At 30.7% G+C, this 15010-nt stretch overlaps 1 protein-coding gene across 1 annotated transcript; it reads right to left on the bottom strand.

The window, feature by feature from the left end:
- Window positions 1-525: 525 nt before the first annotated feature.
- Window positions 526-10726, bottom strand: LOC145584914 (serine carboxypeptidase-like 25). The gene is made up of 8 exons (XM_081641703.1): window positions 10345-10726; window positions 5255-5458; window positions 2163-2338; window positions 1785-2072; window positions 1567-1697; window positions 1379-1474; window positions 1145-1250; window positions 526-1033 (listed from the first exon to the last, which is right to left on the bottom strand). Exons 1-8 carry the CDS (start codon window positions 10616-10618, stop codon window positions 890-892), a joined length of 1419 nt encoding a protein of 472 aa, XP_081497829.1. The 5' UTR covers window positions 10619-10726; the 3' UTR covers window positions 526-889.
- Between the last annotated feature and the right edge of the window lie 4284 nt (window positions 10727-15010).

Raw genomic sequence — 15010 nt, 5'->3', positions numbered from 1 at the left:
CGGAAATTTGATATGAAAAGACACGATGGTTAATTATTTAAAAATAATAAAGTGGACTTAGCTAGAAGTTTTACAATAAAGTTGACCTTGAATATAGTGGGTGTGTTGTAAAAAAAAAAAAAAAAAAGAATATAGTGGGTGTATCAAAGTGTAATGCCAGTCCAATATACAACCAAAAGTCAAGCAAAAATTGGAATGTTCGTATTCAAATTGAGGTTTGCTAGGTGCAGAATTTGAATCATCTTCCAATTTCCTTGAAGACTGAATTTAATATATAAGCAAATTAAAGTGTGTTTTGGGTCTTGTTACTATAACAATAATTGATTGTTTGAGTCTTTTGACGGGAAAAACTATTGTAAAAGACTTGAATTTGTAGTGTCAAAACTAGGTAATGCCTAGTCAATGCACGCTTCTTTTTTTCAAAACGAAACCAATTCATAACAAATGTATCATATAATATTTATTTCCCCGTTACAATAGGTAGAAACTTTAGGACAAAAATTGTCTCAAAACTTCATTATAAAGCACTTCGTATAATTTTACTTCGTGTTAAGCTACACGGGCTATAATTTAGAAAAATAAATGTTTTTTTAGGCTTCTAATTCTCAAGCCAAATATTTCATACATCATCCACCTATCACTATCACAAGAACAAGGAAAAAATCCCTAATTTAAATGATACACTTATTTTACCCATAGAAATTTTGAAGTCTTTAAAAGAGGTAAAACCTTTTCTAATTGCACCCTATTTAATTCTTGTAAATCAACATATTATTATCCAAACAATTTTCTTCTTGTTTGTTACAAAGGATTGTGTCATGAAATCATACCACCACTTTTGGTGACAATGAATTTCTAATATATATTGCTGATGCTAAACCATGTTAGATCAAGACTTACTTAGAGGCTTGTTTCTCAGAAATGCTCTAAATAGCTCAAGGGCCACTCTTGGTTTGAACAACGGCACTTCATGCCCTGCTCCTCTTATAGTTGCAAATGTTAGCCCCTCGTATACCTCTGTCCATCCTCCAACCTTGGAAAAAAAATACATTACAGAACAATTAGGCATATCATATGATATTTTGTTACTTGAAGTTCTGTTATATAAAATTATGCAATAAGTTGGAGCGCGTTTTTTTCTAACCTGTTTCTTAACATACCAAGGATACCATGGGATTTTGACTTTCATCTTCAATTGTGCAAGAGAATACCTAGTAGCTGTTACTGGCACCACTGAATCCACATCTCCACTGCAATGCATACAGATTTGAATAAATAACAATATATAAATCGGGCATTCTCCTGTAATGAATTTAACAGCATAATTCTGAAGCAATGCATTACTTATCTATAGTTATATCAAAACAAATTTGCATACCTGAAAACCCAGATTCGTATACCAGCTGCCATCAGCTGGCGATAAACAGGAAGAATCGAGGCCTCACTGTCATTCCAGTTCCTATTCAAAGTTTCGCTGTATAGAAAGAAATTCAAAATTCACAACTCTGCTTGATATATTACAGATTAATGTGTGTATTTACAGCTAAACAATTGAATTAACCTCACCTGCAGGCAGTCCACTTATACGGAATTTTAGTGGTATTAGCGTGCAGAGCCTTCTGCACGTCTGGCCTGTTGTAGTATTTTTCAGCATACTTTTCGGTACATGGATCATACCCAGATAACTTTCTCAAAATCTGACAGGAATCAAAGAAAAAACTCACTGATGTAACACAATTTTCAGACATTTACTGGTATAATAATCAAGTAAGACTCGAACTAACATGATGAGGACGGTGAGGCAACTTCATGCTCCTGTGGGTTGAAACAGCAGCAGAGCCATCAGAGTTATTGCAAGGTGGTGCATAAATGTTGTACTGATCAATATTGCCAAATTCTTTATCCATGGCATAAGAATACAGTGTTTCACATTCGTCAGAGTTCTTTGCCCGGTGAAAATCACAAGTGTTAACTAGTTGATGAAACGTTTTGTCAGAGATCATGGCATGACTCCACCAATATGTCACAGTCCCTAAGTTGTCGTAGTAGTTGTCTGTAACAGCATTTCCAACCTGCAGTTCAAGAATGTACATGGATAAAAACTTGAACTCGGAACTGAAATGAACATGTCACAGGGCAAAAATCAATGCAAGCATATTTACCATTATTCCTTTGAGATATAGTGGATGCTTGGAAATTGCATTGTAGCTTAAAATTTCCCTAGCCAACTGAGGGACGTAATGTCCAGCATAGCTCTCACCGGTTATATATATTTCTCGATGCTTGTAGCGTGGGAACCGGTTCATCCAATGGACCAAGAATACCAAGGAGTCCCTGGCTGAAAAGCATTCAGAGTTTGAGACCAATTTGTTTGTTCAAACGCAAAAGAAGTAGAAGTTTAGAACCATACAAATGTCACAAGTACTTGTGCATTTCAAATTTTATACTTAAAATTGTATAATATCTAAAACTAGACCATTAGAAGTTCTATACTAGAAAACATTGGTGGATTCATACTTCATTTATTCATATAATCCTAATGCAATAATAACGCCCAAATTGTTTTACAATGAAGCACTAGTGAAGTTGTACATTATTAGTTTGGAACTTCAGATTTAAACTCAAGTAACATCATTGAATTTGTAACTAACCATAACACAATGTGTTCAAAATTTCAATCACATACATTCACATCAAATTGAAACTGAAAAAAATGACAAATTCAATCATTCACAAGTTCTCTTGATTAGGAACATAATTTTTTATTTTTTCCCCACAACTTTCATATAAATTAAACCAACAACGGGCTTATAGGAACAAGTTATGTTTAAAATTTTGAGAAACAATAGGAAAAAATAGAGAAAACCATACTAAATAAGTACTTCTTCCACCCTATTTTACTTTCCTTATTTAACATAAAAACTCTTACTAAAATGATTCGATTAAAACGAATTGATTAGTAAACAAGGAAAATGTCTTAATATAGTTATCATGTGGGATACATACGTAATACTTCTTCTGTCAATTTTTAATCCCACTGTACCACACAAACCCAAATACTCTCCAAAATGAGACAAATAAAATATAATGTTAAGAATATGACACTTCCAAAGTTCAAATTAATCATTTTTCTACATGTTTGAACAATAAATTAGGTAGTTGGGTGTATATGAATATGATATTCATGTGTCATCTTTGATTCTAGATCATGAGATTTGATTACATGAGCCCACTATTGAAAAAATCCGTAGGACCCATATTCAAGCCCAATCTTTATCTCATTACTACTCAAATAACATTCATTTCTTCGTCAAAAAATAAAAATCACTTCTGTTAGTCATGTCACGTGGGAAAATGTATGGTGATTACTAAAACCTAACATTATAGATGCAAATATGGTGACTTTTATTCAAACTAACATCTATATAATTTTTGCATTGTAACAATCTCTTAATATGAACACATTAAGTGCAATTACAAATTACGGAGTACAATCACAAATGCTTATACGATGTTGTGTTACTTCCCTCGTTAAGAAGTTCGTGAGGCTTTTGTTATATTCCTATCATTTTTTAGTCGAGACACATTATGCTTTCAAATTATTGCTTAATGATTAATTAGAAATTAGTGAAGTGTGTTGGAAACTACCTTCATTTTATATTATTTGCAAGAATAAGACATTTTATACTCACATTTTATACTAAGTCGTTTAATAATATAAAACAAAGGTAGTATTTCATTTTACAAGGTATAGACTCACTATATGCCACTATATGCCAAGAGGGCGTGTTACATCGGTCCCAAAGAAAATGTAAGTGGAGCAACTTAAACGTGATAATGGTATGGGCTATTTTGGCTTGGTGGGGCTGATCCACGCTCAGCAAATGCGTCGTCCTTGAATCTTTGGTTGCATGCGTAGAATTTGCTACTCTATCGATTAGAAATATCTATCAAAAGTTTTTCCTTTTTTCTTTTTTCTTTTTTCTTTTTTAATACTCTTTTGTTGGATGCTAGTGTAACCACTTTAACAGTTTTTAGACTTTTAACATGTTACTGTCAACAATACCAACGATATCAACATAACATATGATAGTAATACACTAATGGTCTAGTGATTAAGAATTTAAAACTAAATCAATTGGTTGTTGGTATAGAGTTGATTAAGGCTGTACTTGGTTGGAAAGATCGCGTATTCGATCCCCCACAACAACAATTAGAAAAGGACTGAAACCTAACTACCCAAAACTAGACCCTAAATCTGGATTAACCCAAACCCAAAGGGTGAACCAGATTAGAACACCTAAGAAAAATAAATAAATAAAAAAAATAAGACTTAGGGCCTGTTCACTTCAGTTTTAATTTCAGTTCAGTTCAGCTCCAATCAGTTCAATTCAGTTCAGTTCAGCTCCTAATTTCCTTCTCTCATATAATATTCATTTCAGCTCAGTTCAATTCAATTCAGCATAGCTCCAATCAGTTCAGTTCAGTTCAGTACAGCTCAATTTAGTTAATGTGAACAGGCCCTAAAGCCCTGTTTAGTTCACCTTATTTTTACTTATTTTAAAACAAAATAATTTTAGATCAGATCATCAATTTATGTGCAGTTTTTTATCGCTAAATATCTTTAATTTCGTGAAGAAAAAAAAAATTATGCACATTATTACGAATCTAACAAGATTTCACTTGATACATTTTTTCTTTATAGATTATCGTACACTTAAGGTTAAATTTTGATCAAATTAGACAACCAGTTCTGATCACATAAGTTCAGATAAGTAAATATAAAGCGAACTAAACAAGGCCTAAGATCGAGCAGTTCAAATTCCTTTAAATTGTCTTTGTGACTCATTTGAAAAGAAAAAAAAAGTTGTACTCCCTCTTTTTTTTTTTTATTTACATCACTTGCAAATGCGCGGAGTTTTACGAGAATGAATTTATTATAATATAATAATGTGAGTGCATGAATAATATATCATGATAAAAGTAATGTAGGGACCGAAAGTGAAAGTATATGAGAGGGATTAGTGGAGACTATAAGAGAGAAATGATAAATTAATTTGAGTGGGGTTCAAAGTAAGAAAGAAAAATAATAATATATGAAATAAAGTTATTAGAAGTGATGCAAAAAAATGTAAATAAAAAAATAAAAAAAATGAAAGAAAAGTGATACAAATAAAAAAAAAAAAAAAAAAAAACAAATGGAGTATTATAATCTTAATAATTGAGAGAATATGATAGGGATAAGATGTCTTACCAGTGCGACGGTCACCAGTATCATAGAGATCAGACGACGTATTGGAGTAAGAGAAGCCAACACCAGCAGGAGTCTCAAGGAATAGAAGGTTTGCATCCAAATTCCAAGAGAAGTTGTTCATGTACAATCCTGATGATGTCTTATTTATCTTAAATGGCCCTATCTCTTCCGATGCACCGTACGCCACTGACGAACATCCTGGCCCTGTTGCACCCAATGGTAATTAAACTTTTATACATCTGCATTAGCATTAGATACTACGTAGTAGTTACGTACTTACGTACCATGCACTACTTTTAATTATATCAATCATAGGATAAATAATTATCGATTAGTAGTAATTACTAAATGATACAACTAGATAAGCTTACGTGGCTGCCAGGTACACTCGCGTACAAGTAGCCATGTTCAACAAATATAATGTGTGAGGGCACCATAGTTCTAGTCGATACAAATTAAACATCAACACACTTATGAGTTTCCATAATTAGCTTTAACTTTTTGGTTGAGTTTTTACTCCATGTTATTAAAAAAAAAAAAAAAACATCTTTTGATCGAAAAATTAGAGAAGCAAGACTTCCTTTATGTACATGTCGAATTTAAAGCTAAAATACATTTTTATATCAATGGGAAAAGATAAGCACGCTTATATGAACAAAAACAGTTCAAGAAAAAATTGACAATTTGACATACAAGGGGCACATGCATATCTTTTTAACTACATGTGGAATTGTGGACGCATTTATGCTGTTGCATTCATGATTGCTCTTTGTTTGCTAGATTTTGTAGGTATCCTTAAAGAGAGAATATACCTTGTTGCAATATTATTAATGAATAATATTGCAACAAGGTATATTCTGAATAATATTGTAATAAGGTGTTTTATAATCAAAGTGCAAGAAGTTTTCTTGAGGTGTTTAATAATAACGCAATAAGGTGTTTAATAACTTATTAAACACCTTATTAATGAATAAGGTATATTCCCATTAATCAAAGTGCGAGAAGTATTCTCTACAAGGAGTAAAACGCGTTCTAGTGTTAATGTGTTATTCATACAAAAGATATAAAATGAATGGGAATAAAAAAAACTTGTTTAAGGTAACCAAATAGAAAAGTCTTCTGTATTCTAGTTTTAGAGATGTAGTAAATGTACTCCGTATTACACATGTTTTGTCAAGTAAGACATGTTTAATAAGTTAGACAGAACAATTATGAATCGTCAGTCCTCACAACCAACATTTGATTGGTCCAAGAAACCAACTATTCCTTTTTGCCAGAGAATTAATACTATAAACATAGTGAAACATATAAGACTGCTGGATGAATAATAAGTTTCCACCTTAATTTTGATCAACTAATTTTGGATCAAAAAAATGATTTAGATCATGCATATACTTCGTATATTATAAGTTTTAACAATTTCTTTGTAGAGGAGGAAGTTAAATGGTGTTGCATTTTACATCATAATTTATTTCATGCAAGAGCATGATAGATTGATAGTAATATATATTTGAAAAATAATGATTTAAACTAATTAAAATTAGGATAACACTAATTTTTGCATACTATTATTCTTCAATATGAGTGCATAGTTAATTCGTGAAAAAAATCACTTTGTACATTGTATAATTTTTAACCCTTGCGGTCAATTTGATGGATTCATTATTATAATAGGCCAACAATGACAACCTCGTAAGGGTCTGTTCTATTCACCTTATTTTCATTTCAGTTCAGTTCAGTTCAGCTCCAATAAGTTTAGTTTAGTTATTAATTTCTTTTTCTCATAAAATATTCAGTTCATTTCAGTCAATCAGAACAGGCCCTTAACTCTGCCTACCTATGGGTCAATCAAACATTTACCAATAAAATACCCTAACAAGCGAATTGTACATACTCCGTTCCCTAATAATTATAACATGAGGATGACATATAGATTTCAAAAACACGAGAGAGATAGAGAGGAACAAAGATAGAAACTCATGTAGTCATGCGATAAAGAAAAAAAAAGAAAGGAGACCAAAAAATAAATGAAAAAATATTGCAAAAATTTTGAAACTTCCCAAATTAGTAATTGTTACAATATTTGCGGAACGAACGAACGAAGTATAATTTAAACCATCTGAATACGGAGTATGATGTAGCCTAGCCTGACGATATGGGTTTCGAAATACTAAAGATAAGATTGGGTAATAAATAGAGGTAGTTACTCATAGCTTGCACCAGCTAAAGTAACGTTATATCAATGTAATAGTTAGCTAAAAGCTAATGCATTGATCATATGCACCTAAAAAGCTAAGGGTGCACCTCTCAATCTCATCAGCTAGCAAGTCAGATTATGAACATTACAATAAATGAGATCGTGATTTATATTTGGTTGCTCAGCAAAGCATTGAATTTGTCTGATTATAACAACATGCATCATGTTTAATGCATTATATTCAGTCATTGTTTTCTGGACACACCCATTTCTCTCATCAAGTGGTTAGGTCTTAGCTTATTTATTTTCTAGTCATACATTTTGCGGTGATGTGGGAATTGGAATTAATGTTAACAACAATTATCGGCCAATTACAATGCCGCCATATATAATTGCCAAATACTCCGTACAATTCCCTCTAACTCAAAATTAATCACTGTATTTATATTTATGCCACACTATTTTATAAATAAAATAAGGTTTTTTTTTTAAATTCAATTCAATAATAAATTAATTAATATAATTAAGGTCAGGTCTCAATTGACCCCGATAAATAAGGTCCCCCTCCTCATACAATAATCATAGATTCATAGAAGAGTGGGAAGAAAAAATTTGTGTTGTTTGACCTCTATTTGAAAAGTGAGCAAAGTATATTTGGAAATATAAGACTATAATCACTTTTTCACCATTTTACCTATAGATATATAAGGAAAGATGCTTCTCACGGTTCATGTAGCCAGGGAATTGGAATTTAACCCTTTTAACTTAAATAAACAAATGAATCAAGAATAAGGGCATGTTCTCTTCAGCTTATTTTCAGTTCAGTTTAATTTCATTTCGTTTCTAATTTTCTTTTCTCATAAAATATTCAATTCAGCTCCAATCAGTTCAGTTCAACTCAATTCAGCTTAGTGAATCAGAACAGTCCCTAAATAAAATAACTTTCTTTCAAACAAAACAAGTTCACCAAATTGGTTGGTCTTCCCGTCAAAATTTAGATGTCTACTTCTATTTATTATGTGAGTAATAAATGCTAGAAATAGACATCTAATAAAGGGACGGACGAAGTGGTATTTTTTTCTTTTAGTAGCAATAAAAAGTTGCATATAAATATAAATCTTTTACTAAATGAGTATACTCCTATAAACTAAAACACATTATTTTCTTTTATTATTAAATACCATTGACCATCATCAAAATCTTTAATAACCCATCAATCGATCCAATTAGGGCTAGTTCTTTTTAGCTTATTTTTAATTCAGTTCAGATCTAATAAGTTTAGTTCAGTTCTTAATTTCCTTCTTTTATAAAATATTCAGTTCACTTCAGTTTAGCTCAGATAATCAAAACAGACCCTTAATTAAGGAGAAACATTTTTGAAAATACAATTTTGACTTTTGACCCTATTCGTTTTTAGAGTTTTTTCAAAGCTTTTACTCCGTATTTCGAAAGTTCGATCAAGAGCATAAATTTGCATAAATTTTTATTTAATAAAACGTTTTACGTAAACATTTACGATTTTGACTAACTTAAAAATATACTCCGTAGTAATTGGTAATTATACGTTGGATTGAAAGGGGAAAAAAAATACTCTAGTGTACTAAACAAAAATTAAACTCCTAATGCAGAAATTCAAAATTGATGTTAAAAAACTATTACTTCTGTTTCACAAAAAGTTGCAAAAAATATGAAACGGAGATAATAAAACTTTAGAAACCAGCATTTATAATTTGAGCGGGCTGAGATTTCAAATTTGTTGGGTATTTTTCAAGTGGTAGATGTGAATAGAGCGAGAGTTACGTGGGGACAATTTTGCATTATTTCCCCTTTCATTTTCACTAAATAGTGGATACCACTATACTGTACTACAGTGCAGTACTGCAGAGGAGTTATACCAAGGGTGAATATGGAGGGGTTTAAATTCAGGTTGGGTCGGGTCTAATTGAGTTAGTTTTAGTTTGGGTTTAAATTATGTAAAATAAATGTGTTCATACAGGTCCAAATATGTAACAATTCTAGTTGGGTTGTTCAAGTAGTTTACTCCCTTCGAATTAGTCATTGACACCTTTAATTGAAAATATATATATATATATATATATATATATATATATATATATATATATATATATATATATATTATTTTTTTTTACAATTCAAGTAAATAAACACTTAAGATACCTCTCTCTCGAGAGGTACACCTACTACTCTACTAGGAGAAAAAGTTCTTCCATGCTAATTGTAGAAGGCTTAATGTTTTACACATTTTATCGATTTGTTGCTGCTTACGTTTGACACGTGTGAAAAAGATTGAAAGAATATATGTAAAATGATAGCTTAATTAACTTTTTTTTGACAGGAGCTTAATTAAATCTAAGAATGTACTTAAAGAAAACTTAAGCTACTTCTTTGTTTCAAAAAAAAAAAAAAAAAAAAAAAAAAAAAAGAAGAAGCCTTAAGCTACTTCTAAAATATGAGATTAGCATGCAGAAATTCAAGTAAATAAAAAATCCCTAATTTATGACTTTATGCCTTTAAAATCCAATAATTTTATATACAAGTTTACACTATACAATAACCCCTCAATAGTCAATACTAAATGAGATGTGAAATCACATTTCCTTTTCCTCAAAAATTAATAAAACAGTTTTATTTTCACTTAACCAACATTTATTTATTACTCTCATAAAAAAGGCAAATAAAAAATTATCATGACTTTAGGTGCATTTGTATATTCATACAATCATACATACTCCTTAGTCCCTCCTCCGAGATTAATGGTCACATTCACAAAGTAATTAAACCCGTGTACATAATTCAAACTAGTAACGCGACAACAAAATCTAAACGGAGGTAATAGGAGTATACGAGTAAAGAGATCGATCAAGAAGATTACCTCCGTTGAGCCAAATGACTAAGGGCTTAGAAAGAGGGTTGGAAACAGCTTCAGTGAGCCAATAAAAGAGGGATCTTCCAGCAACATGATTAACCGTTACATAACCTGAAAATTGCTGAAATGTTACTTTAGGTTGACCAGGAAGTGATATTATACGATCTGATGCTTCTTCTTCTCTTAGTTTATGGCTAATTCCTATACCAAAATATAGTATGAATAACACTAGCATTACTTGTCTCTTTTTTTCCATTATTATCAATGTTTTTTTCTTCATAAAAAAAAAGAATGAAATTTGTTTAGTGGAAAAATATAGGGGAATTTGAAGAAGAAAGAAGTTGGTCAGTTTTTTTTTTCCTTGTTTTTTGTATTTTAGGAGGGGAAATGAAGCGTGTGCCAATAAATAGGGGCATAAAAGGGTCTATCATTTATTTGGTTCCAAAACAATATCTTGTTTTATTAAATATTTAATATTTTGTAGTGAAAAGTTTAGCAGCTTTTACTCAAATGTAGATTTGACCTTTCGAATTCTCAACTTGTTGTACGTCAAAGTTATCTTTCATCTTTTAGCTTTTGAAGTTTAATTGTACTCTGTCAATTCATAAGAATTCCACTTTGATCAGCATATTTGCTAACACGTAATTTTGAAATGATTTCAACACTTACTTATATAACTATATAAGTAGTTAAGGATGAGTATGTTTGATATGAGTATAAAACATAAATATTGGTCAAAGTGATATAAGTAAATAATGCAAAAGTTAAATAAGGCACTTAAAAAAAATAGAGAATTCCTCATTTTAGATGACAAAGTCTATTTAGTAAGTTTGATAAGAGTTTGTTTAGAATGTTTGTCAAGATCTTTGATCATTAGTATATACAACTTGTGAATATGAGGTATAAAGGTAGGGTTATTTCTATAATATGCAAATATGGGATTGTTTTTGAGAAGATGAGCTAAAGGTGGGATTATTAATTTTAATTTTTCCTTTATTTTTAAAGTATATACATTAAATTAAATAAATTAACTAGATAAAACTCGTGCAATGCACGATTTGTTTGTATTCTTTAAAATAAAAAACTTATGAATTTACCTAATAAAATTTGTTATTTTATTTGTTGTTGTTGACATCGAAATTTTGTTACTTATTAAGGGCCTGTTCTCATACGTTGAACTCAGCTGAACTGAACTGAAAATAAACTGAACTGAACTGAACTGAACTGAAAATAAACTGAACTGAACTTAAGTGAACTGAATTGAACTGAACTGAATTGAACTGAATTGAAAATAAACTGAACTGAACTTAACTTAACTTAACTTAAGTGAACTGAACTGAACTTAACTGAAATTCAACGTATGAGAACAGGCCCTAAGTGTCAAATACATGAAAATAAGGAGATAATATCAAAAAATATAAGATAATTATCTTCAAGATCTCGTAAAATATTTGATAGTATTCTTGTAAACTACTCTACGACACTCTATACAAAGAAAGTCATTTATAGGGTTTAATGAAGCTCAAATGGAACAAGTCACAGAGACTCCATCTCCTCCCTAGTACCAAACATTGTAGGTATTTAATATGGTTTAAACTGACAAGGCCCCGTATTATAAACAAATATCAAAATTCTAGTCCTTTGGAAAAAGGAATCAAGAGATTTACGAGAGTTCTAATCCCACAATTCATAATAAAATTATTGTTTTCATATATTTTCTACCCCTTTATTTGTTTATCACAGGTTTAAATTTTTATGGTTTACAAATTGGCACGCTCGATAGGACTAACCTACTCTACGACTCTCTATATAAACAAGGTCGTTTCTAGGGTTTGATGAGCCTCAGATGGAACAAGTCAAAAGACCCCATCTACTCCCTACTACCAAACATTGTAGGTACATAGTATGGAATAAGCTGGCAAGGTACCGTTCTGCAAACAAACATCAAAACCGTAGCTCTTTGGAGAGAGGAATAAAGAGATCTATGAGAGTTGTAACCCATAAATTATCAATGAAATCATTGTTAGTTTCCATATATTTTTCTCCTCTGTATTTGTATATTGCAGGTTTGAATTTTTATGGTTTACAAATTTTTGGCGCGCTTGGTGGGACAATTTTCGCTTTTCATCTCCATTCTCCAAGTTTCAAAACTTGTAGATTCAATGGGGGCATGCCAAATTTGCTTTCAAATTTTCAAGACCAGGTTGCATCTGATGTCAAATCTCCACAACAGATCTCGATGGGGCATTTGTTGACATCGAAATTTTGTTAATTATTAGGTGTTAAATACATGTAAATAAGGAGATAATATCAAAAAATATAATATATATATATATATTCAAAATCTCGTAAAATATTTAATAGTTTTCTTTTAAACTACTCTACGACACTCTATATAAAGAGAGCCGTTTCTAGGGTTTAATGAGGTTCAGATGGAACAAGTCACAAAGATCCCATCTCTTCCCTACTACCAAACATTGTAGGTATGTAATATAGATTAAGCCAACAAGGCCCCATACTGTAAACAAATATTAAAACCCTAACCCTTTGGAGAGAGGAATCAAGAGATCTACGAAATTTGTAATCCTAGAAATCATCAATAAAATTATTGTTTCCATATATTTTCTACCTCTTTATTTGTTTATCGTAGGTTTGAATTTTTATGGTTTATAAATTGGCACGCTCGGTGGGTCTAAACTACTCTACGACTCTCTATATAAAGAGGGTCATTTCTATGGTTTAATGAGGCTCAGATGGAGCAAGTAAAAAAGACACCATGTCCTCCCTACTACCAAACATTGTAGGTCCATAGTATGGAATAAGCTGAGAAGGCCCCGTACTACAAAAAAAAAAAAAATCAAAACCGTAGCCCTTTGAAAAGAGGAATAAAGAGACCTACGAGAGTTGTAACCCATAAATTATCACTGAAATCATTGTTAGTTTCCATATATTTTTCTCCTCTTTATTTGTATATTGCAGGTTTGAATTTTTATGGTTTGTAGTTGTATATAATTTAATTTTTTTAATTTAAAATAAATTGTGAATTTGCACTCATTCGTTATATGTTTGATGGTATTCCTAATGTCAAAAGATAATATTTTATATTTATTAATTTAAAATCTAAAATCCCATTTGTCAATTTTGTTTATGTGGCACTTGAATTATTTAATTCTTAAAGAAATTATAAATCTCTTTTTTAATTGGCTATAATTATCTTTTTAAAATTAAACTTTAAAATCTTAGGTGATGGATTATAAAAATTATATCCTACATGGCGGTTTTAAAATCTCGGCAAAAGTCCCCTTTATATATATACTAGTACGTGCCTCGGGTGTTGCCCCGGAAACCCATTTAGAGAGTGTACTTGTCTGTGGGCGTGTTTTGTATAATTATTAGATTAGTACTCGTGCGATGCACGATTTAAGAATTTAAAAGATATTTTTAGTAATATTATATTATTAATTAATTAATAATTTTACAACAAATCATATGAAAGAGTATTTTTAGGAAGAAAAGCTTCATTAATGCGTTTTTTTAGTAATTATAATACGTGGTGTGTTGCTATAAGTAAAATTATATTGTCAATAAAAAGATAATTTTTTTCAAAATAATTATAAATTATTTTATGTATAAATACTTTTTTTACCCTTTTGATAATGCAAAAAAGTAGTACCTTTTATTGTGTATTGCTTTCATTGTTCTTAAAATAAGCTGAAAAAAAATAATAATAATATGATAAGTATAAAAAAAATATTGAAATGCTTTTAAAGTGAAAAACTGTAAAATTCTAAGACCTTGCTAATATTGATCTGAATTCACTTCAAGATTCCCTTGTATTGTAGAGATTTTGTTGTGTCCTAATTTTAGTAGTTTTTGACTTCTTTAATTTCATTAACAAAATTACAAACATACATAAAAATATTTCAACCGGATATGAAAAATATCTTATTCAAAAGCATTAAAGGTAAATAAATGGTAGACTAAAAAAAATAATTATACACTGATGTAGACACCCAAATGTGTCTCCCCAAAACCAAACCCAGTGATGAATACCTTTCACGTCACTTGATTATCGAACGAGGTGAAAGTGTGAAAACTCTTGTGATGTGGATGTTTTTTTTATTAAAATATCTCTCTTTCTGTTCTTGAAAATATTTCTTTTTATACTCTATTTATGAAAATAGTCAATCCAGTTTAGTTTAGTCCATGATAAGGGTCCAATAATAATGTAGTTGGATTGGGCTCGAAAAGAGCTTTCCAACGATATATTATAAGCCCAATTCCGATGAATAATGAGGAAGTTATGGATTAAATTAAATTAGGCCCGAAATGATTTTTATATGCGGCCCAATGATCTAGAGGAGGGCCTATTAATTATTATTCCTAAAGCTGCTAGGATTAATTTTAATCTTCTAGAATATTTAGAAGGTTCTTTTTAAATTCTAATAGTATTAGGATTGTTAATTATATTTTTAAAGAGTTTTATTTGGAATAAAATAAGTGTTTTATGATAAACCTGATTTTAATTTGATAAACACGGAATTAGCTGCCTAATTATATTAAGAAGTGGATTCCGCGTACAAACGCGTTTTATCTTTTAATTAGTGCCAAATGACAGAGTTTGTCGCCAGGCACTAAAGACTGTTGCCTGGCGCTAATCCTGTCGCCTGGC

The sequence above is a fragment of the Chenopodium album genome, chromosome 16 (genome assembly GCF_948465745.1).
Source record: "Chenopodium album chromosome 16, dcCheAlbu1.1, whole genome shotgun sequence".
Taxonomy (NCBI): Eukaryota; Viridiplantae; Streptophyta; class Magnoliopsida; order Caryophyllales; family Amaranthaceae; genus Chenopodium; species Chenopodium album.
Note: the sequence above shows the minus strand (reverse complement) of the source record. Positions and strands in the feature narration are given on the sequence as shown.